Below are 24,445 nucleotides of genomic sequence, written 5' to 3'. Positions count from 1 at the left end.
AATGATGCTATCTCCAGACACTGGTCCAGACATTCCGTCTTTGTAACGACATGTGACAGACAGAACACTGACTGATACAGACACACACTTTTCTCCAAAACCTAGTGTGCCGCTTTGCTGTCTACTGCCCATATAGGCAGCATCCTAACTGACATGGAACCCTATGAGGGATGTTTCAGAGCTCTTTTTAGGCACATACGCCACACAAAACAGCAAAAATGGCTTCTCACGTGAAGTGCATGGTAGACTTGACTCATAATTCCTTTCACTGAAGTCTGACTTTAACATGTTGCTAAGCAAATGACAGGATAACTAGAGAGACCGCACACACATTTATGACAAAATTCAACTTTTGTATGATTTTTTTATACTAAATACTCACGAGTTACAAAAACATTCAGTTATGTATGTGAAGGTAAACAGCTGGGAAAGAAAATGCATGTCTGTGTGGCAGCAGCGAAATATACAGTAATTAAATCATTAAAAAGTCAGATTTTCATATGTGACCTTTAACTAAACTAACTAAAGTCCGTAATGATATCCTGCAGGAAGTTGTTATTTTTTAGAGAGAAAACGGATTGGATGGTTTGTCTCACTCTAAAAATAATAAAAAAAGATGTTATAAAATAACTTGCGTTAAAACCCTCAATCACTCCTTAAACAGTGGCTAAATTAAGCTTGTTATTTCAATCCAGTTCATTTGCCACTATGCATATAATCATTTTTTAATTAGAAAAAAATAATAATAAATCTTGAGTGTGAAAAGTCTGGTATACACTTTTATAGCAATTTAATTACTTAAATTATAACTCCGATCACAGCGATGTCTCAACAGAGCGGTCTGTCTGTCTGCAGCCAGACATAATAAAGGTGCGTCTCATTCCTCACTGCCATTCAAAAGGCCCAGGCGGCTAGAACAGGGCCGCTCACAGACAAACCTGCGAGTTACAACATGTCAAACAGGAATGCACAGGAAAACATGTTGCAAAGAATGCTGGGCTATTGTCATTGTGCATGTTTTGTGTGAGTTCTGAAAGCTGCGGGGGGAATGACTAAGATTGAATTGTGCCCATTGATAACTCTGTTTATTTGCATGTGGTGTTTGCCTTGTTTTAGCACCCAATTAAAGGAATTACGCAAATAAGATAGCGGAATAAACATGCCTAAATAAGACCGATAACGGCACAAAACAGCCTTTGTTCTAAATGGTAATTTCCCAAATTGCAGGCTGGTTCTGAGTGCGAGGTTGTCAAGGATGCAACAGACTACTGCAATCTGACATACTTTACTGGGAATGTAAAGCATCGCTTCACACCAATGCAATCCAGACAGCCATATTGACTATTTAAAAAGTGCACTCAACTTCACATATATATGCACGGTTATGTATAACACTCATTTGATGAGTAATATTGATGTGTAACTGTTGCTGTGATCAATAAAAATGTAAACAAATATCTTAAGTAAAATTCAGTTTACTGCTTTTTCCCAGGTCATTTGAATGCAGTGTTAATTATGCCAGGAAGTTTTCTAAAGAAGAATCAATCTATAAAAAGCCCACTTCACAAAGAGGCATGTTTGTGTTAAAAAAAAAGCGACAATGACTTTATTGAAATACAGTGCTATAAAATGCTGCAGGAATGAGTCCTAAAACCCAAAACCAAGAAATCAACGTTTTAATGTTAATACAAGCATAATATATTTTCATGTTTTGTTGCATGACATAAAATGCATTAGTAATATCTCACTTGTGATTTTTAAAAGCTTTTACATGTTGTAAACGGCAGTTGCTAACAATAAACTATTCTGACTCAAACTATGCAATATATGGCCTAACGTAAGCTTTTTACTTTGTATTGTATTTTGCAATTGGCTTCAAAATTCATAGTTGAGTTCATTTGTGAAAATCATCACAAATGAACAAAACGTGTAAATATCATAAACTTTTGTTGGTCAGAGAGCTCATTTTTTATGCAGTAATCCAAAAGCAAATGGAAAAATCCTATTGGGTTTTTGTCGACTTCCAGATTGGCCTCCAAAAACACGTCATCCCCGCAGCACATTATTTCAGCACATTTAGTGCTGCACTGGATTGCAGGTGGTTAGTGAATACAACAGAGAAATTTGTGCTGAAATACAAAAGTGGCGCAGCCGTTAGTGAATTCATCTCAGTATGAAAAACACTTTCTCTGACTGCAATGGCAGATGGATACAGAATAAGTGAATGAAAATAATAGGTGCCAGTCAGACAGAGAGAGAAAGATGAACAGGCACAACTAAAACACAAAGCTGACATCCAAATCAACCTTGTCCTGCTGCCTGCTGGAAATCCATCTGAATCATGGATAAAAATACCTGACCAGATAGCGGCAGGACATTCGATTCCACTCCAGACTTTGACAGAAATAGTCAGGAGAAACCGATAAAACAAAGAGACGAGGAATAAAGGACAGATGAAGGTAAAATGTGGAAAACTACACCAGGGCAGGCAGGCACCAGAGCCGTGTCACATACAACTTTAAGGATAAGAGAAAAGAGCCAGATCAATACTTACATGAGGGTAGTACTCCATAACCAGCAGGTACTCCATCCGCCCATCTGTTGTGAGACGCTCATCGCCAACGATAAAACGAGCAATGTTCTCATGCTCCAGAAGAGGGGTTCGGTAGATGGAGCGCTCGTTCACAAAGTTCTGCCGGTTGGCATAGGTAAAAACCTTTACGGCGACTGGGCGTTCATCCAGTGATCCTTTGTAGACAGAACCGTAGCGTCCTCGACCAATCAACTGCATGGAAAAAGATTCAGGTGTGAACTGTAGCAGATGTTACATGATAAATACAGATGGTTCAAGTTCATTACGATACAATTCAAAATCAAAATATGATAATGTGCACATATTTGGTGGCAGCTAGAAGAATTGAACTCACTTCCAGGAGCTTTAAACTGTCTAAATCCAGAGACGGTTCTGACGGTGCGGCCTCTATCATGTCCATATTGTGCAGACCCTGTTTACACTCGCCTGTAACAAACACAGTGTGCACACAATGCATCACAACACTGTAACAATATAATGTGACCTTCATTTGAAAATAGCCAATCAGTACAAAGAGTACTGCATCTCACCCATCATCATGCGATAGCCGAAGAACATGGCCACGATCAAGACCGCTGCTATAGAGACAGACGCGAGGGCGATGAACACAGCCTCATCTCTATGTAAAGGCTGCTGCTCTTCTGGAGAAAGAGAAGCATGTTAAACTTTCAATCATTATTTGCATTTCAGCTCATTTCTGGAATTTACCACAAAAAGTCACACCAAAGTCAGATACTGTATTGTTCTGTGCGGTAATGCACTTATAAACTTAATGAAACTAGATATTCAGAGCATCTGAAAGCAGCAATGTGAAATATTACAATTTAAAATAACTCTTTTCTATTTTAATACATTTATCAAATGTAATTTATTGCTCTGATGGTAAAGCTGAATTTACAAAGTACAAAAAAAAAGGAAGGTAAAAAACAGCATTCCTTTGAAACGCAAATATTTTTGGGTAACATTTTAGTATAGGGACCAATTCTCACTAGTAACTAGTTACTTATTAGCATGTCTATTATTAACATATTGGCAGTTTATTAGTACATATAAAGCACATATTCTGCATGACCATATTCTACATCCCTAATCCTACCCAAAAACTAAACTTAATAGCTATCTTACGAACTAATAATACGCAGCAAATTAGGAGTTTATTGAGGCAAAAGTCATAGTTAATGGTTTGTTAATTGCAAGAATTGTACCTTAAAATAAAGTGTGACCAGATTTTGCAACATTATAAATGCATTTACTGTCACTTTTGATAAATTTAGTGTGTAGCTAGAGGAACAGAAGTTTTTTTTTTGTTTTATTGTTTTTGCATGATTTGAGATAAATAAATCACATTTTTGAAAAATGCCATCTTGATAAACAGCTTGTCTATTGCTGCCCAGAGGAACTGAGTAAGGGACAAGCAAAAAATATTTTTGTATGACTATAAAAGGGATAGTTCACCCAAAAATGGAAATTCTGTCATTAATTACTGACCCTCATGTCGTTCCAGAAAGGTAGTAAGGACATCATTAAAATGCATTAGATTAGTGCTTCAACTGTGATGTTATGAAGCTACCAGAATACTTTTTGTGCACAAAGAAAACTAAAAATAACTTCCATCTTCCATGTCAGTCTTCGACACGCGTTCACAACAGTGCCATGATGCATGTGCTGCGGCTTGTTTACAAGCAGAGGAATGCACACGCATGCATCATGGTTCTGTCATCAATGGTGGTGGAGGCTGACACAGAAGAGAACAAATCGTTGAATAAAGCCATTATTTTTGTTTTCTTTGCACACAAAATTCACGTAGCTTCATTATATTACAGTTGAACCGCTGATCTCACATGGACTATTTTAAAGATATCATTACTAACTTTCTGGGCCTGGGAATATTACAGTTGCGTTGGCGTCTATGCAGGGTCAGAAAGCTCTCGGATTTCATCAAAAATATTGTGTGTTCTGAAGACGAACGAAGGTCTTACAGGTTTGCAACAACATGAGGGTGAGTAATTAATGACAGAATTTTCATCTTTGGATGAACTATCCCTTTAAAACAGCTTAACGTGTATTAAATCTGAAACATTCCATGAATTCATCAAATATCTGCCCTTACGATGCGATTTGTTAAATCCTGACCACATACAAATGTGTCCACCAGTTTCTGTTCAAATCTAACAGTCCACCCATCAAAAGAAGTCCTACTAACTGAAAAAGCAATATCACAGTTGGAAAAGTGAAGTCAGCATCATCTATCAAAATGTTTGAAAACGCTGTGGTCCGTCATGTACGTGAGCCATACAGAGACATACAGCCTCCAAAATCCAATTAAACTCAGCGCTAGCTTTCTTCAGCTTTTCACTTTCTCACTCTGCTTCAGACACAGACATGTCCTTGCATACAAGAGTGAGAGCTTCGAGGCAAGAAAGCCGCTCTCACATAAAGAGAGAGAAAGATGAGTGGGAATGATAAAACCACAGCTATGGACTTCAGTTTCAAGCCGAGAGAAAGAGAACAAACACTTAAAACTGCAGGACAGTGCTTCAAAACCAAACCCACTCACACAACTGCTATGAGATGATGATTAAATAAGAGCTTAAAATATTGTGCATGTTTACGTATATAAATTAACTTGTGAATTGATGCATGCAGGAAATGTGAAATTTATCTTCAAGGCAATGAATGCGGATGTATGGGAAAACACAACATGCATGCAAATCTAGACTTTTCTGAGCTGGACCCTCCCAGGTCCACTGCAGCAGCTAGAACGGCACCAGACCTGCAGTGTTACACTATCACACAGCTTAAAAAGGTTTGAGTTTCTCAAGACAGATCAATAAATATGAGATTGAATCAACAGCAGTGCGTCAGACTGCATGCTGGTGTTCGCTTCTGGAAACTAATCTCTCACACACACTCGTATATAGCCAAGCTCATTTAATGCTCAGAGGATAAAACACAGGCATTTATAGATATCGACAGAAAAAAAAAACACACTCTCATTCTCACATATACATAGACACTGTTTACATGTCTTGGAGCCGGCGGCATTTAGCTCGGAGGCAGAATGTCTGAGTGTCCCTCCCTCTTCCAGACTCTACGAACAATCCTGTTATACTTCCTGTATGTCTCCCTCCGGCTCCCTGTCCATTACGAGAGCTCTCCTTCCTTTCTCACGTCTCCATAGTTCATATTCTGTATGTATGAAATATTACAGAATTATGGAAACGTACAAGGGTTATACTAGCATAAAATACCACGGTTTATGCCAATCATTCAGTATCACAATATATGCCAAAAAGTATTTCTATTAGTGCTGTCAAATGATTAATCACGAACCGATCTTCTATCCTTCACATTCTTTCAGACCAAGCATCAGGACAGATGCAGTTTCCCTGGGTAACCAGAACTCTTCTTCGAAATCACCATCTCCCACTCATAATGCCTGGTAACCATGCACAGTCCCAACCTGCCTGCAATAAAGTCTGTCTTGCCTAAATTTGTATCTATTGTCTATTTGTATCAGTGCTGTATGAGAGTAAAGACACTGCGCTGAGATGCTTTTAAAGTTAAAGGATAAAAGCAATATTAGGCTTTAACAGATAGGCCTACGTTAAAACTGACATCACAACAGAACAAAAATACTGATGACTCATCCTGCACTACACCGATTTTTATCCAATCAAATGCTCTGTAGAGTGAGAATGTCCCTCCCCCTATGGCTCTGATGTACTTAGAAACTTCAGGATAATTTAGGACTAACTTTAAATTGATAATTACCCAAAAATCGTTTATAATTTACTCTAGTCATCAAGTTATTACAAAGGTGTTGATTTTCTTTCTTCTGCTGCACACAACTATTTTTGTTCATACAATAGAAAATCAATGGGGTCCCAGTTCTGTTTTTGTTCTTCCATTATAAGACAAACGTTATCGGTTCCACACATCAAGCACAGTTCTATTGACCATATTTGATGTGCTCTATGCGTGTGTGTTTTTGATACATTTTTGTGTGTAAAGTTAAATCTGTTCAATACATAAAGTGATCATATCACTTCAGAAGACTTGTTTTGAACTGCTCGTTTCATATGGATTACTTACACTATGTTTTTGAAGAAATGTTTTGGTTGTGTGGACTTTCAAATAATGGCCAAATACGTTACAAGAATATTAAAAATATAATTTCGAAAATGGATATAGGTTTGGAAGGCTAGTAAATTGTGACCATTTTCATTTTTGGATGAACTATTTCTTTAATGCTTTTCTAACAGAGAAATACATATAATCCATAAGGATCAGTTTGTGCAAAGAGCAAAACAAAACTCTTACATTAAAATTCATAAGGAAGAGGGACATCGGCTATACTTTAAATCAAGACTAATCCGTGTGAGACACCTGCAAAACTGATTTTAAAAGCACTGAATGATAAATCATCTTTCCCCTGAGGAACATGCGTCTCATGTTATGATTATGGGTACCACACAGGGTCTTTCCAACAGACAGGCAGTCACATCTTAGATATGCAGCCCATCCATAATACAAAGCCTGTGTGGAAGAATTTCAAAGACTGCCGGCTCAGAGACACCACGGAGACTCTAATGGGAGTCATTCATGAGCGGGCAGACTTTCATGCTGCCATTACCACAACAGGACTTAACATCACTACCTGAATCCCCCACCAGCGAGGACAACAAAAGCCACTCAGTGGGAATTCTCTGGCCTACATTCAGCTTTCAGAGTTAGATGGTGGGGAAGAGAGTAAGGGGAGCCTGACAAAATACATCAGCATGTGCAAGACAAACGCAACATGACTGCAATCTGCATTTGACCACTATTAACTTCAGATCCAAGAAATAGCTATGGGCCAGAATTTAATGGCAACTTTAATGGAGACAGGCTTCCCTGAATTGAGCCACACACCCCAAAATCACCTAGCAACAACCCAGAAAGCCATTGCAATTGCACAGTAACACACTACAAAACAGAGACTGTCAAAAATTCACACTACATACGGATGTCACTGATATAGACCATAACACAGATATTTAAAGTGGTCATGAACTGAGAAACAATAATTCCCTTGATCTTTTGACATCTAAGAGGTCATTGTGCTATAAAATCATCCTGTAAGTTTAAGAACTCGAAACTCTAAAAACAGCTTATATTAAAGCCAGTTGGCCAAAACGACAGCTTGTGGAATATTTCACTTTATGACGTAATAGTGTGACTAAACACAGCCTCCGCAGAAGATCATCAACACCTGCTTCTACATCAATGCCTGTTTAGCCCCGCCCACCGATTCACAAACATACAGATGGTACTCATCCAGAATAAAATTTTGCGGCGGCAACATTAGAAATGTGTATTTGCTGCCTTTTACCACAAAGTGGCGCTTTAACCACAGACTTTGAAAAGTTAGAATGTGAATGCATTGGAGCACATTCTTTCACGTATTGGACTCTGCCGATGGGCTCGTTGATGGCTGCGGCAGTGGATAAATTGGTTGCAGTTGGTCTATAATCTAAGATAAACTAGTTAAAATAATTAATATTCACAGACGCAAATTTAGTACTTCAGTGCGTTTGTTATTCTGAACGAACGCAAGCAGCATATAGTAAATGAGAATGGACCTGTGCTTACGTTTTACTTTGTAATTACGCTACACAATACACTATTTTTAATTGACAAATTTAACAGTTGTGCAAAATTATTATTGAATAATATCTAACATTACCATAAAATAAAGAAAAGGTGGTTTACTTTGTATTGGAGCATTAAAAGTGGAAGCATATTCAATGTGGGTATGATAATGTCAGTGTCACATTACTTAATATTTGTCACAAATACAAATGTTTGAAATTTACATTTAATAATTCCTACAATAAACGTTACAATTTCTACATGTCACGGATGTACTTTGTTATCTGTCCTTATTTAACATGACAGAGAACTACAGTAGACTACTCCTGCACATGACATGCCCGACATGCCATTTTTTAAAATTAATTCCTTACTTAATTGTAGCGAAAATGCAAATTTTAATTTTGTTCCCATTATTAAACAATAAACGAATAAATAAAACCTGGCCACGATTTAGCCAAAACAATATAACTATAAATACTGGACAAATTAATAAAACGTCTTCAAGTTTAAACTCACAAGTTCTCTCATTATTCAACAAAGTCATTATATAACGAAACAGTATTTTGTAATATAAAAACTAATAAAGGGGTACTAAAACTTTCAGCTGAAAATTGAAAATGGGCAATTCCAGCTTTACAGACATTCGCAATCAAAACCTGAAATATAAATGCTCATAAAATGTATTTGTTACCAATATATTGAACCATTTCTTTATATATTTTTCTAAACCCCTGAAAATAGAGTTCAGACATCAGAAAATATCAGTCTATAAACCTGTTTTATATTTTAGATGAGCGAAATTCACATGCACAAGAGTTTTTGGGAGACAATATATTTTGTAGATGTTCTGTAATTTAGTGTAAATAACGAGGCGAACGCAGGTCTATGCAGAAACCAAACGATAAAGATGGCTCTGAAGACAACAAGAGGCTATGCAGTGCCAAGCGGTGGAAAAACAGTCTTTGTATTGCCTTCCTCCTGAGCCCAACATTAGGAAAGAGTGGATGAACTTTATTTTTAATCCAGACCATGTCAGTAAGAACTTGGTCCTTTGTTCACTTTATTTTACTATAATAGCCTTATTACCTGCACTCTTATTTGACTAGGGTTTCACCAAGCAAACTCATTCTCCACCAACCCCCCAAAAACTTGCCATTCACTGTGTAAAGGTTAAGGTTAAAAGAGGCTAAGCTAATGAATAAATTAATTAAGGGAAATGAGCAGATGCTTGTTCGCTCACAGCTCTGCTGGTAGACAGCTCATCAGCACAATAAAATGATGGACTCAATCTGGCAAACACAAGCACAACTACAGCGTTTTTGGCACATGCTGTTGTGGAATTTAATTCTTACAGACACACACGTACACACAAACTGCTGGCGATCAGTTTGACGGCACAACTCAGAGCACAGCTTCAAGAATGGACAGACTTCTTCATTAGCTCTAGCTGCATTACAGCACAACAATGACCGCTCAGTTTTTCCGCAGTCCGGAAGACTTTGCCCTATTCATTTTCTCCTTAGGGATTTCAACTCAATAAAACGTTCTAAGCTATGAATCCGTGCCCACAGACTTGGAACGCCATTCACAAAATTGGTACACATCCTTTGCCTCTTGAGTCATTATTTATTAAGCATTATGGCTAATTTAATTGTGCTTTCACATATCAATAAAAGCATAGCACTCTAGTACATAGTGTCTACAACGGGCTGTGGCACTCGCGTGTTAGTTCAGTTTAACACATTATACCTAATCCATTCCACACATTTTTCCTCAAAATCAATGCAGAAAATGTGAAGAAGAAAGGATTTCATCTGGGCCTGGTGATTTGTCATAGCATTAAAGCACGAAAATTGAGAGATAGAGAGAGATGACAAAACAGACAGACAAAATATCAGCAGGAGCTCTTGTGTAGCATAAAACATAACAGATTTCACAGAGCAATATGAAGACAGCAGATGACAGATACACGGCCGAGAGTCTGCATGGCTGTTTCGCAGAGATTTCCACCTGAAAGTGTAAATGCATTGACCACAGTACACAAAAGATGATTTATACAGTCTTGGCCAAAAATATCGGCACCCTTGGTAAACATGATCAAAGAAGGCTGTGAAAATTAATCTGCATTGTTAATCCTTTTGATCTTTTATTTAAGAAATTCACAAAAATCTAACCTTTCATTGGATAATAAGAATGTAAAATGGGGGGAAATATCATCATGAAATAAAAGTTTCTAAAAGACACAATTATTGACACCCCTAGAAATTCTTAGGAGTAAAATATCTCTGAAGTATATTCCCATTCATATTCACAATTTTGAGCACTCCAGGGTGATTATGAACATGAAATTGTCCAGCCACGGCTTCCTGTTTCACAGAAATATAAATAGGAGCGAAAACAAAACCCAAATTCCCTTAATCATCCATCACAATGAGAAAAACCAAAGAATATATTTCTGATGTGCAGCAAAAGATAATTGAGCTTCACAAATTAGTGAAGTGGCTTTAAGAAAAGAGCTAGAACAGTGAAAATTCCCATTTCCACCATCAGAGCAATAATTAAGAATTTCTAATCGACATAAAATGTTACGAAACTGCCTGGAAGAGGACGTGTGTCTATATCGTCCTAATCATCCCAATGCTAAAGACTCTCCAAGGACCACAGCTGGAGGATTGGAGAAAATAGTTGAGTCTCTGCGTAAAAACCTTAAAAAAAATTGTCAAACAGCACCTACATCACCACATGTTGTTTGGGAGGGTTTCAAGAAAAATTCTCCTAGCTCATCCATAAACAAACTCCAGCATATTCAGTTGTCAGACACGACTGGAACTTGAAATGGGACTGGCTTCTATGGTCAGATGAAACTATAAAATGAGCTTTTAAGCAAACAACTCAAGATGGGTTTGGTGAACACAGGGATAAAAAGTGCCCATGTGTACAATGAAATATACTGCTGTATTTTTGATGTTGTGGGCCTATGTTTCTGCACAGCCATTAATGTCTAAACCGCTGGCCACAAAAGTGAGTACACCCCTAAGTGAAAATGTCCAAATTGAGCCCAAAGTGTCAATACTTTGTGTGGGGACCATTATTTTCCAGCACTGCCTTAACCCTCTTGGGTCATGGAGTTCACCAGAGCTTCACAGGTTGCCTCTGGATTCCTCTTCCACTCCTCCATGACGACATCACAGAGCTGGTGGATGTTAGAGACTTTGCGCTCCTCCATACTGTAGAAATCTTATAATGGGCCATGTTTGGATCTTCCAACCGTACAATAATCCAAAACACAAACCTCAAAAACAACACAAAAATGGGTCACTGAGCACAAAACCAAGCTTCTGCTGGCCATTCCAGTCCTCTGACCTGAACCCTGTAGAAAATTAGTGAGGTGAACTGAAGAGAACATGGAGCTGTGAATCTAAAGGATCTGGAGTGATTCTGGATGAAGGAATGGTCTCTGATCTCTTGTCAGGTGTTCTCGAACCTCATCAGGCATTATAGGAGAACATTTTGAGCTGTTAAACTGGCAAATGGAGGTTTCAAAAAGTATTGAATAAAAGGGTGCCGTTAATTGTGGCCAGTGTGTATCAGAGAAAAACATTTATTTCATAATGATATTTCCACCCATTTTAAATTCTTATTATCCAAAGGAAGGTTATATGTTTGTGAATTTTTAAAATAAAAGATCAAAAGGATTAACCATGCAGATTAATTTTCACAGCCGCCTTTGATCATATTTACCAAGGGTGCTGATATTTTTGACCATAACTGTATGATAAAGCTAGGCAATGGATTATCTGTGAGAAAACCACAAACAAACACACCAGAATCAAATAGGAAAGTGCTCCACCTGCAATCATTATGGGGTTTCACAAACAAGATCATCCTTAAAATGTGCTTGTTTAGTCACCAACAATCAATTCTCTTAAAGCAGATACATTTCACATAAAAATCACAGGAAGCAGAAATATAGGGAACACATTCACTTTTAACTACGACTTTTCCCTCAATAAATTCCAAATTTGCTACTTATTAATAGTTAGTAAGGTAGTTGTTAAATTTAGGTATTGGGTAGGATTAGGGATGTAGAATAAGGCATTAATATGTGCTTAATTACTACTAATAAATGGCTAATATTCTAGTAATATGCATGCTAATAAGCAACTAGTTAAGAGACCCTAAAATAAAGTGTTACTGAAATAAACTGCTGGTTCTACTTGTAAAGGAAATAAATGTCTAGCATCACTAAAAGACAAAACACTGCAATACAGTCGTTCTCAAACAAAAATCAAGATAAAAAAAAAAAAAAAAAAAAAAAAAAAACTTAATTCCGTCCCTCAACAACGTATTATTTAAAAAAATATATATTTATTTCATAGTGAATTTTTTATATATATTTTATAATTTTTTTTAATTGAATTTATTATACATTTAATATATATATATAATTTTTCTTAACTTTGGGTCTGAGCAAAATTCACATCATTATCAGAACAAAAGTTTGAATATCCAAATGAATGATTCAGTATCTAAACATTTACTCAAGACTGAGAAATCTAGAGCATCATTGACCTGCCAAAAGTGTGGGCTGGGAACATTACGGTATATTTACGGTACTATTACATTTTGACTGGCAAACAACCAGCGGGAATGTGTCCCATCAAAATGAATGGGATGAAGGAGTCCAAATATAACAGGGATATCTAGTTCCACTGTGACATGGTGTTTTTCCTGTTTGACTTTTGGCTTTTCTTGTCTTTGTAACAGTAGCTGCATAGAGGCTCTTTGATGCTCTTTTCCGCCTATCAGGAAGGCGCTTTCCGGCAGTTAGCAGTTTGGCAGCGCCCGAGTCAAAAAGGCATTTCCTCTGTGGATAACCTACTCCTTTCTTCCACTTTCACTTCCTGTCCTTCTTTTTTCCTTCTCTGTGTCTTTCTTTCTCATTCCATACGGATGGCTTTAATCCTCTCACCCCTGATTCAGTGTTCCTCTTTATTCATTTTTTATTCATGGCGACTGCTGTATAACTCCCGGCCGTCTGAGCCCAATGCGATTCACACCACTCTGACAAATAAGCTCATGGAAAGTGACTGGATTTTCAATAAAAAAGAGAAATGGTGACAAAAACAGACTCGTTTGCATAAGTGAGTTACAGCGCTGGCCACAGATTTTGGAGGCGGAGACATTTCAAGATGATACGAGACCGCTCCTTTTGTTGGTCATTATGATTTACATTATGCTAGCATAACACAGCGACCACAATCCTGGGTTTGAGGAAGAGAGAGAGGAAGCCAGTTTATTTGGCTATGCTGCAGGAGGATCTGCTTTCGCTACAACAGCTGCACCTGCCACACCTGAAGAAACGTGAGAAACAGAGACTGAATGGAGCAGAGTTCACACACCTTTTGACCACTACATTCAAATGACCTTTGCAGTCATTCATCATTCAGGAAAATAAAATAAAATTCATATGGAGATTTCTAGCAAATATAACAGTGAATGGTCCCTTTAAACATACATAGAAACATGTATTTTCACTGTAGAAATTAGGGCGATATTTTGTTTTTCTGCAATATATATTGCGATATAAAAAAACAAAACACACCAGATGACTTGAATAGCTCTATTTGGTGAAAAAAAAAAAATCAATGATTGAGATGATTTTGTAGGTGAGTAATTCAGCATAGGAAATAAACACATTACAAGCTAAATATAATAGAATGAAGATACAAATGAAATATAATTTTTTCAGGTAAGTCTTAACAGTATTCAGGTACAGAAATTGAATAATCAAAAGTATAACGACACTGCATAGTCTTCACTGTATAAATTAAATCTAATAAATCTGTTAAAACTACAAAAGTGATTTTTCTCTACGTGTTTTGTTTGATTAACATTCATGACACAGAAAGCCTCAAACTGCTGTGAACCAATATACTGTTACACATCCATTTTCTTTCTCAAAGGTTTACCTTCACCTAAGCCATAAGCAATTGTGTTTACAAGGATACCGCGACTAGGGTTGCAAAGGGGTGGAAAATTTCCGGTAAATTTCCGGAAACTTTACAAAAATCCCAGGAAGATCCCGGAAAGTTTCCAAAATGTACTGGAAATTTTCCAACTTTTTGCAACCCTAGGCGCGACACGACAAATCCCCGACAGTAAACAGCTGCCTCGTTCTATTTATGACGTATTGACAGTTCAAATGATTTGCAACGATTGCTTTGTCGTGTCCAGTGTAGCTGTTGCACCTGTGTGAGCAAAAAACGATCAGTATAAATATAACGTATCAATATACTAAATATCACGCATCCTGCCACGTGACCATCATGGATGCGCACATCGCGATATCGATGCTGAAACAATAAATTGTGCAGCCCTAGTAGAAATGTATTATAAATATATATTATATAGCAATCGAGGGTTAAGCATAACTAGAAAATGTTGTATTCACTATAGAAATGTTTTAAATAGATTGTATTCATTTCCAGGCCTAAAAGTTACAGTTAAAGATATAACCTGATATTGTCAGGTTTTCCATGACATCTTAACATGTAAGTGAAGAAAATGTTTCATTTTGACAGAGATCTCTTTTGACATAAGATAATAGATGCGAAGAAATTAGTGCTGTCAAACGATTAATCTCGTTTAATCGCATCCAAAATACGTTTTTGCTAACATTATGTGTGTGTACTGTGTATATTTACAAATACAAACACATACATGTATACATTTAAGAAAAATATGTTATGTTTATATATTAAATATTTATATATAATATAAATGTATACTTGTAAATATTTTCAAAATATATACTTTGTGTGTGTGCTTTTATGTATACATAAATATACACGGAACACAAACATATTATGTAAACAAAAACTTATTTTGGATACGATTAATCGTTAGACATCACTAGAAGAAATATCAAGAATTCAAACTCCTACTGTAACACTTTAACTGTCATTAGGATCATGATTTCAAAAGGCCAACAGCAAAAGAGGTCAAAGTATAAATCTGAATGTCATTTTAAAACAGTTTGACTGAAATCATTAAAATAATAAGACAACAACGCTCTTAAAGGCTTCATAAGCCCTATTTTTTCAGCCTAAACTTTGTGTGTAAATAGAAAATACATCAACACAGGACAAGAAAACTGCACTCGTCAGGTCATGGGGTCTTTGAAAATGCTGTTTCGGTCTCAAATTAAAACCTGTTTGTGGTTTCGATCAGAAGATACCGGGTCTGTTGAGTGTCTAGACATCTGTAGACTGATGTGCAGGTTTCTCACAGCAGATTGCACGTCTGTGACCGTGAACCCTGTGACCCCAGATCTGCTGACCTCTGTGACCCCTGTCACGAAGCAGCACATCTGGGGTCCCCGGTGGAGAGAGTGCTGACACGGCCATGAATCAGACACCGTCGGCCTGTCTCAGCCCAGCGCCACAGCAACGGCCTCCGTAACAGTCCCATCAATTACACCACCCGCCACGTTCCTCCAGCCGAATCAGTGTGACATAAAGAGAACACCTCCTTCTGTTCAGCCGACTCGTCTCCTCTTTGTGTGCTTTCCACATTCTCCTAGGCCAGACATGTGATCAAAACCATTTCTAGCTACACAAACTCAATTTACACGTCAAACGTTTCTGATTGTTTCAAGAGGTTTGAAGATTGTTTCAAGTTCACTTAAAGTTATTTTTAAAGTCTAATAAATGTTAAAATTGATAGCTCTTAATTATAATGTAAAGTTGAATAATAGTCAATGGTTAAATATTAGGGGGAAACCATTTTTATAGGGAAATCAGTATTAATTGGCATCAGTGATACTGGCCTTCAGTCACAAATATTAAAAATATACTGTGCTAATGTTGTTTGTACATTAATTTGAAGATTGAATGTGAAATTATTGCAACATAAAAGTATTCAGCAGGTAAAAGTGATTACCAGGATTCTTCAAAATATCTTTTATTAAGTTTAATATAAGAAAGACACGCGTACAGGTTTGGAACGACATGAGGGCAAGTACCGGTAAATGATGACAGAATCTTTGCCTTTCGATAAATACTATGATATGACTACAAGATTTTTTTAATCGTCACAGTAACTCACGAATGCATGTTAAGTATGTAGGACTGCACACTAGTATATACATTTATGCACTTGCGCAGAATACGCTTCTAATCTTCACAAGCATCTTAGTGATCGAAATCCAGAACACTTTATCTCCTTAATTTTCTATCATGCAGAGAAGTTCAATACTAATTACTTTCATTTGTTAGTCCCAGGGGCAGATATTCAATACATGATCTCCTACTCAAAAAACAACTGCTCAAAGTCATACGGCACGAATCCAGCAGCAACAGCAGCAACCTGAGGTGATGGCTGGCAGATCTTCTGCCCTGTCACTAGGCACTTGGCCATCTAGTCTCACCTCCGCACAGTCTGTATGTCGCCCACGTGTCCGCACACGCTCCAAACACACTCAAACAAACAATGATGGAGATATCTGCCTCAGCATACACTCATATGCATCTCTAATGAACACAAACATGCGCTAATGACCCATATGAAGCAGAAAAGCTCTGAAATGGGATTTCTAATCGGATGACCATGAAAGGCTCAGGTTTTAATCACAGTTAAAGGGATTGTTCACCCCAAAATTAAAATTCTGTCATCATTTACTCACCCTCATGCCGTTCTAAACCTGTATGACTTTCATATCTTATGTTATGTTCCATAGAAGAAAGAAAATCATACAGGTTTGGAACGACACGAGTAAGAATAAATGACAGAATTTTCATGTTTGTGTGATCATCAAATAATCTGTCTGTCTGTTCACACCGGTGTTAGTATTATTTATTAATATTTTAAGTAGCTTTTATTTGCATATTTTAAATCAATTTTATGTGCTTTTTTAAATCAGTTTTACTAGTTTTCATTGTAATTTCAGTTTAAGATTTTTTAGTTTTTGTCAGTTTGATTACTTTCTGGCTTAATGTTTGTTTAAATTTCATTCATTTTTATGCTTTTGTCTAATTTTTTAGTTTTAGTTTTTTTATTTATATTTAGCTTTCATTTATTTTTAGTTCAAGTTTATTCATTTTAGTACTTATTTAATATTAATAGATTTGTTTTAAGTTCAATCGATTTAATTTTTTATTTTAAATAATAAAACAAGCTTTAGCTTTAGTTAAAAATAACAAAATTGGTTCACATTATAGCAAAGGACTATTCAATCACAGTTGATCGGAACAGCTTGTCACTTATGGTTGTGGCTGGTTAGGACAAAGTGTAACAGACTGATATTTTACCGACAGTTAAATTCTCATTACTGCGGCATCACGCCACAATAGCCCCGCCCACCATGAAATCTCATTCTGCATAAGCGTATTAAAATAAATTATGGCCCGATATCCTGCCTGTTTTGTGTCTGTGCATTGCAGCATTTTTGCATTTAGAGTGGATAAAATAATTACGTGCTGCTGGGAACTTACCACATCATTTCTGGGAAGGACGTGGTAAGGCTAACAACATGCCTTAAACTGTGGCAAAATCATTTCAGAACACAGTCTCTTGTGGTGTAGTGCTGCAAAATAATATACAACAGAGGGCGGCTGCTTTATCATCACGAACAATGAGGGGGGAAAAGGAAAATCATAAACTACAGCAGCCTAGAAAGCTTGTGTGAAAGGACGGGATTTAAGCAGCCATTATACATGTCACCATGAAGAACAGCAGAGAGGAGGATAAAGTGTAAACTCACTAAGTTATGGCCGGGGGGGAAGGGAGAGGAGGTGTGAAAGGAGGGAGAGAGGAGAGGTAGAAGAGGTATGTGTGTGTGTCTGGGAGATCATTCCCCCTCTGCAATTAAAACAGCTGCCAAGGTTAATCTATGCCTGATCGATCAGAGGCTTCTCACAGTCTTCAGCTGGGAGATCACACCGTCCATCTAAATGAAGCTTGCAGTGAATGTGTGTGAGAGACTCTAAAAGCAGAAGAGCGTTTCACATTTTCTGAACAGGTGCACGGCTTACAAAATCAGTGAAGTACAATGCCAGAGACTAGCAGATGTGTGCTGCTGCTTCTTCTGCAGATAACAACAGCCCTGTTCCAATCCAAGCCAAAAGACTGAATAAATGCAATGGAAGTTTGCTAACTTTTTTCTGCATTGAATCTATTCACGACATGCCTGATGCAAATGTAGGACATTTTTTTTGGGGAAAAAATAATGTAAATGAAAAGTATTTTCCAGATACAATCCACAAAAACATATATAACATCCAGTAAAATAAAATCCATAGGATTTACAAATACTAAAAATAAAAATCTAATGGCTCTTTCAGATTTGCATTTGAGGAATTTTGGATTCAAATATCAATTTCGACATGACTCAGACTCATAGTAAATGTTGCTATAATTTAGCAGTTGCTTTTTGCATTTTGTCTTTTTACTAAAGTTCATTAACATGAACAGAATGATAGAATAATAGAAAGAACGATAGAAAAATGGAACAGTAGATAACTGAATCACAGATGGAACGATAGAATGATAGAACAGGTGGATGGAACGATGGATAGAATGATAGAACGATGGATGCAACGATGGATAGAATGATAGAACGATGGATGGAACGATGGATAGAATGATGGAACGATGGATAGATTGATAGAACGATGGATGGAACGATGGATAGAATGATGGAACGGATGGATAGAATGATAGAACGATGGATGCAACGATGGATAGAATGATAGAACGATGGATGGAACGATGGATAGAATGATGGAACGATGGATAGATTGATAGAACGGATGGATGGAATGATGGACAGAATGATAGAATGATGGATGGAACGATGGATAGAATGATGGAACGATGGATAGAATGCTAGAACGGATGGATGGAATGATGGACAGAATGACAGAACAGATGGATGGAATGATGGACAGAATGATAGAATGATGGAACGATGGCTGGAATGATGGATAGAATGATAGAACGGATGGATGAATGGATAGAATGATAGAATGGATGGATGGATAGAATGATAGAATGGATGGATGGACAGAACGATGGATGGAACGATGGATAGAATGATAGAACGATGGCTGGAACGATGGATAGAATGATAGAACGATGGATGGAACGATGGATAGAATGACAGAACAGATGGATGGAATGATGGACAGAATGATAGAATGATGGAACGATGGCTGGAATGATGGATAGAATGATAGAACGGATGGATGAATGGATAGAACGATGGATGGAACGATGGATAGAATGATAGAACGATGGCTGGAACGATGGATAGAATGATAGAACGATGGATGGAACGATGGATAGAATGACAGAACAGATGGATGGAATGATGGACAGAATGATAGAATGATGGAACGATGGCTGGAATGATGGATAGAATGATAGAACGGATGGATGGATGGATAGAATGATAGAATGGATGGATGGACAGAACGATGGATGGAACGATGGATAGAATGATAGAACGATGGCTGGAACGATGGATAGAATGACAGAACAGATGCATGGAATGATGGACAGAATGATAGAATGATGGATGGAACGATGGATAGAATGATGGAACGATGGCTGGAATGATGGATAGAATGATAGAACGATGGATGGAACGATGGATAGAATGATGGAACGATGGATAGAATGATAGAACGTTGGATGGAACGATGGATAGAATGATAGAACGATGGCTGGAACGATGGATAGAATGATAGAACGATGGATGGAACGATGGATAGAATGACAGAACAGATGGATGGAATGATGGACAGAATGATAGAATGATGGAACGATGGCTGGAATGATGGATAGAATGATAGAACGGATGGATGGATGGATAGAATGATAGAATGGATGGATGGACAGAACGATGGATGGAACGATGGATAGAATGATAGAACGATGGCTGGAACGATGGATAGAATGACAGAACAGATGGATGGAATGATGGACAGAATGATAGAATGATGGATGGAACGATGGATAGAATGATGGAACGATGGCTGGAATGATGGATAGAATGATAGAACGATGGATGGAACGATGGATAGAATGATGGAACGATGGATAGAATGATAGAACGTTGGATGGAACGATGGATAGAATGATAGAACGTTGGATGGAACGATGGATAGAATGATAGAATAGATGGATGGATGGACGGATAGAACGATGGATAGAATGATAGAACGGATGGATGGAACGATGGATAGAATGATAGAACGGATGGATAGAATGATAGAACGTTGGATGGAACGATGGATAGAATGATAGAACGTTGGATGGAACGATGGATAGAATGATAGAACGGATGGATGGAACGATGGATAGAATGATAGAACGGATGGATAGAATGATAGAACGGATGGATAGAATGATAGAACGTTGGATGGAACGATGGATAGAATGATAGAATAGATGGATGGATGGACGGATAGAACGATGGATAGAATGATAGAACGGATGGATAGAATGATAGAACGGATGGATGGATAGATACGTGGCCCAACAAACAGAAGCTTGGGAAGCTACTATTCAAAAAAACAAACAAACAAACAAAAAAGACATGCAAATCTTGAAACGACAACATGCCCAACCAAAAGATTTAAAAAACCCTGGATATTCTCAGAACAAGTTTTAAACTAATGGGAATGCATTTAATCTTTGTAAAATCTTCCTGTGTGAAAGTCTGTGCTGTAAATCAAACACAAAAGCTAAAAAGGTTCAGCTGTGTGACCCACAGAGATCGTTAGAGTGTATTGTGTTGATGTCACAACAGCTGGGCTCCGCTACAGCCTCACTGCTCATCACAGTCAGCAGGTGTGCACACGCACAGAAACAAACACTAACAATGTGCCTCTGATGCAGCAGAACAGCGTGCTTGATAGTGTCAACTGAGAGCATCATCTAAATCTGTGTGTGTGTAGCATGGGTGCTTTTGTTAGAGAAATAAAAGAAACCGTGCCACCTTAATCTTTCTAAACTGTCTCTCACTCTGCAGATTTCACAGGTTGGAAAGCATGTGGCATTCATAAGAGATTCCCCTCTTGGAACGCAACACTTACGCGCACAATTACCATCATTCCCGGGAATATGTTCACACGGAGGACATCTTCACTTCTGCAACTCTACAGGATTAAAAGTGAAATAATTGCCCCGTCACAGCCTTTGGTTCTGGTATGACATCCTCCTCCTGTTGAAATCCTGCTTTAAAAGTGTGTTTTTGTTGTGCTGCCCATTTTCTGAGAGCTGAAAAGCTGCCATAAATAAAAAAACAAAAAACAAATGAGTCACCACAGCAGCTCTCCAACGTAGTGAGTGGGGTGAGGGAACATTTCCAAATCTGCACTTCACTCATCTATAAAAAACCCATGCGTTTACCGAATAACACATCCGGTGCCGGGAACTGTGTGGTGGAGGGGTGAAAATATTGGTAAATGGATTGTATAACAAGTGACGATGTCAGCTGCCTCGCACTCAACGAGGAACACATCAGAGCGCGTGTGCAGACATCATCCATCAATGCAAGTGCTACATTTTGCACAAGACTGCAGATTTTATTCACATGTGCTGCAGACTGCTGATAATGTCAGTCTGGTGTCTCTCGCTCTGAGCAGCCAGCGGCGAGAGACAGCTGCGGTTGGGTGGGGTTTGGATGTAGAGCATGGCCTTGCTTTGCACCCTGCTGCTATACAGTGTACCATGAAAAAAAATAGGGTTGGACCAGCTCTGTGGTGGAGGTGAGGGGACAGCCGTCTGAGGATACAGAAGACACATGTGTACAGGCATTCTGCCCGGTAACACTCGAAAGCAGAAAGACGATTGACCGACACCGTGTCTTTAGTTCTCAAACACTGTGGTCTCTTCATGCAGGCATGGCGCCAAACATGGGGCTCCCTCCCCTGCATTAATACATTCAACCTCTCATCTTGTCTTTAGAGACAGATTCATTTGAATGTTTTTGTGCAAAGTTGATTTCCAGGGTCAAGCCTTCAAAGTTTACTCATGCATTCATTAGCGATGGCTTTGAGAAACCTAAAACCTTTTATTTTTCCATTATTCCTCAAATCAAAACGCACTTCTCAAGGCTCTTCGCTTGAGAAGTCGTGCTAGGGGAGAAAGAGAAAAAGAGACTAACAGCAAAAAAGTGCACTGAAAAGAGGTGTGAGAAGCCAAGCAGCATGCAAATAACTCACTCTTACAAAGTCTGACAGCCATTGATTTCTTTTTTCGTATTTCACTCTGTTTTTTGCTGTATTGTTTGATTGCGTTTGTGGTGACTCATTTCTATCCTTTTAGCAGGGCCATCCGGCACTTTCTTTAGATACACTCAAAGGCAACACAAAAGGAGAAAAAGAACTGAGAGGGTGAGCAAGAGAATGAGAGGGTACAAAGAAAGAGGTAAAGCCGGGGTTTTGTCCCGAGGTAAGGCATTAGACAGCTCTAGGAGAGCGAGGATGGGAAATTAAAGGTTGTATGAGTTAGTTGAAAGCAGGAGTTCATCTGAGCTGGACTCTAGCAAAACACACAGTATTTATTAACCAGGGACACTATCTGAAGGAGCAGAAGGACTACTCATAGTTTAAACTAACTGGTGGAATTGCAATGTTCAGTGTGATGAACTCAGAAGATAAAGTCTGGATTTCTAATTTCAAATAGCCAGTTGGCTTTTTGGGGGATTCAACTCCAGATTTTTCAGTGCAGAAGGTAGTTTGCTGGTTTAGGCTAGTGAACTAGTCTCCCAGTTTTGGTTTGCCACATGGTCTCTCAGTCTGACCAACTGACAAATATCCAAAACCCCTGTAGAACAAGCAAGATAAGTGAAAATGAACCACATTGTTGTCCAGGCTTCTCTAACACCTCTTAATTGACTAGCTTGACCAGTCGAAGCAAAGCTAAGAACAGTAAACTATCTTAGGTTTTTAAAACAAAGGAAGATAAATCATTAGGGCCCTATAAAATCCATTTGATTTTTTCCCCAAATTCCTAATCAAATTAATTAATTATTTAATTTTTTATGAAATACTGTCTAGTGTATTTACATTTTTTTTGCTTCTGGTAAATAAATCCTGGTAAATATTTTTTATGGTAAATACTCCTTAAAAAAATGACGTTTTTAAAAATGAAGTGTCAAGCACACTATACTATGTGTGTAGTAAACGAAACAGCGTGCCTGTGCCATTCATTCACACAGAGACACGCAGAACACACAGGATTCATATTGAAATAATATTCACAGACACCAGTCCATATCCTGCTTTCATATGCATGTACTGACCTATTCCATAGATAGTCTGTGACATTCTGCGTTATACAATAAATTCAGTTATAACCTGATTCCATCCACGTTTTCCACATCGCGGAAATCAAAGGCCCTACATTATACCCTTACAAATTATTAGAAGCAAACCATTTGGAAATTCTTGGGTGCACTGCTAAGTTGGCTGTTGAGCAAATCAACTCCCATTAGCATACTAACACTCAAACCAGTTACTAGAACAACTGTGATATGGGCTGAATATGCACACTTTGTCAAATAAGAATGATGGCTGGAAACCTACAGAGTTCACCTATGACTTAGGAATCATGGGATATGTTGAAAAAGGCCAACAGTCAGATCTTACCGTGATGTTGAAAATAGACCAGGTGCAAATTCAGACAAAAATGCTTGGGAATTCTAGAGAGAGCTACTTCACAACAATTGTGTGGGCATTAATTTTTAAAAGCCGTGACCTCATGGACGGGAGGATGCTGACCTTCAATCGACTACATAGAAGTCAATACGACTATTAGACTATTGAGTTTTCTTATCCAACATTCCAGAGCACAGTCGATACAGTAGTTAGTAGAAGAGAACAAAACAGAGTCCAATCCACACAATGTGATTTATACAATCAGTTAAACCAAGTAGCACTCAATCCCATAATGCACCACGTTCTTTATTTGCAGACACAGCTGCATGCATTAAACGCAGTTAGCGTTAATGTGTTTCTCAACAGTAAAATCACAGTCACCCACACATTGGTACTCTAATGTTAGTAATTGAGTATGCTACTGTCGGCCATTCCAGTGCAAGTTAATTTTAGTAAGCTTTTTCCTTTTCAGTTTTAATACTACAATAATTAAAATGGCACTCAGAGTGAAGCTGTAGAAATGAGCTAATATGACAATTATCGTCTT

At 37.9% G+C, this 24,445-nt stretch overlaps 1 protein-coding gene across 2 annotated transcripts in view; it reads right to left on the bottom strand.

Annotated features, from left to right (window-relative positions):
- LOC306877198 (bone morphogenetic protein receptor type-2-like) overlaps positions 1–24,445 on the bottom strand; it is a 75,137-nt gene that overhangs the window by 14,331 nt on the left and 36,361 nt on the right. Inside the window, exons 4-6 of one of the 2 annotated variants that reach the window (XM_079428790.1) lie at positions 3,124–3,231; positions 2,928–3,019; positions 2,555–2,785 (exon numbers count right to left, since the gene is read on the bottom strand). In XM_079428790.1, coding sequence (XP_079284916.1) covers positions 2,555–2,785; positions 2,928–3,019; positions 3,124–3,231 — 431 coding nt within the window. Of the gene's footprint in view, positions 1–2,554; positions 2,786–2,927; positions 3,020–3,123; positions 3,235–24,445 lie in introns of both variants that reach the window. The other variant, XM_079428789.1, reaches the window with a different exon arrangement.

The sequence above is a fragment of the Barbus barbus genome (genome assembly GCF_936440315.1).
Source record: "Barbus barbus genome assembly, chromosome: 11".
Classification (NCBI taxonomy): Eukaryota; Metazoa; Chordata; class Actinopteri; order Cypriniformes; family Cyprinidae; genus Barbus; species Barbus barbus.
Note: the sequence above shows the minus strand (reverse complement) of the source record. Positions and strands in the feature narration are given on the sequence as shown.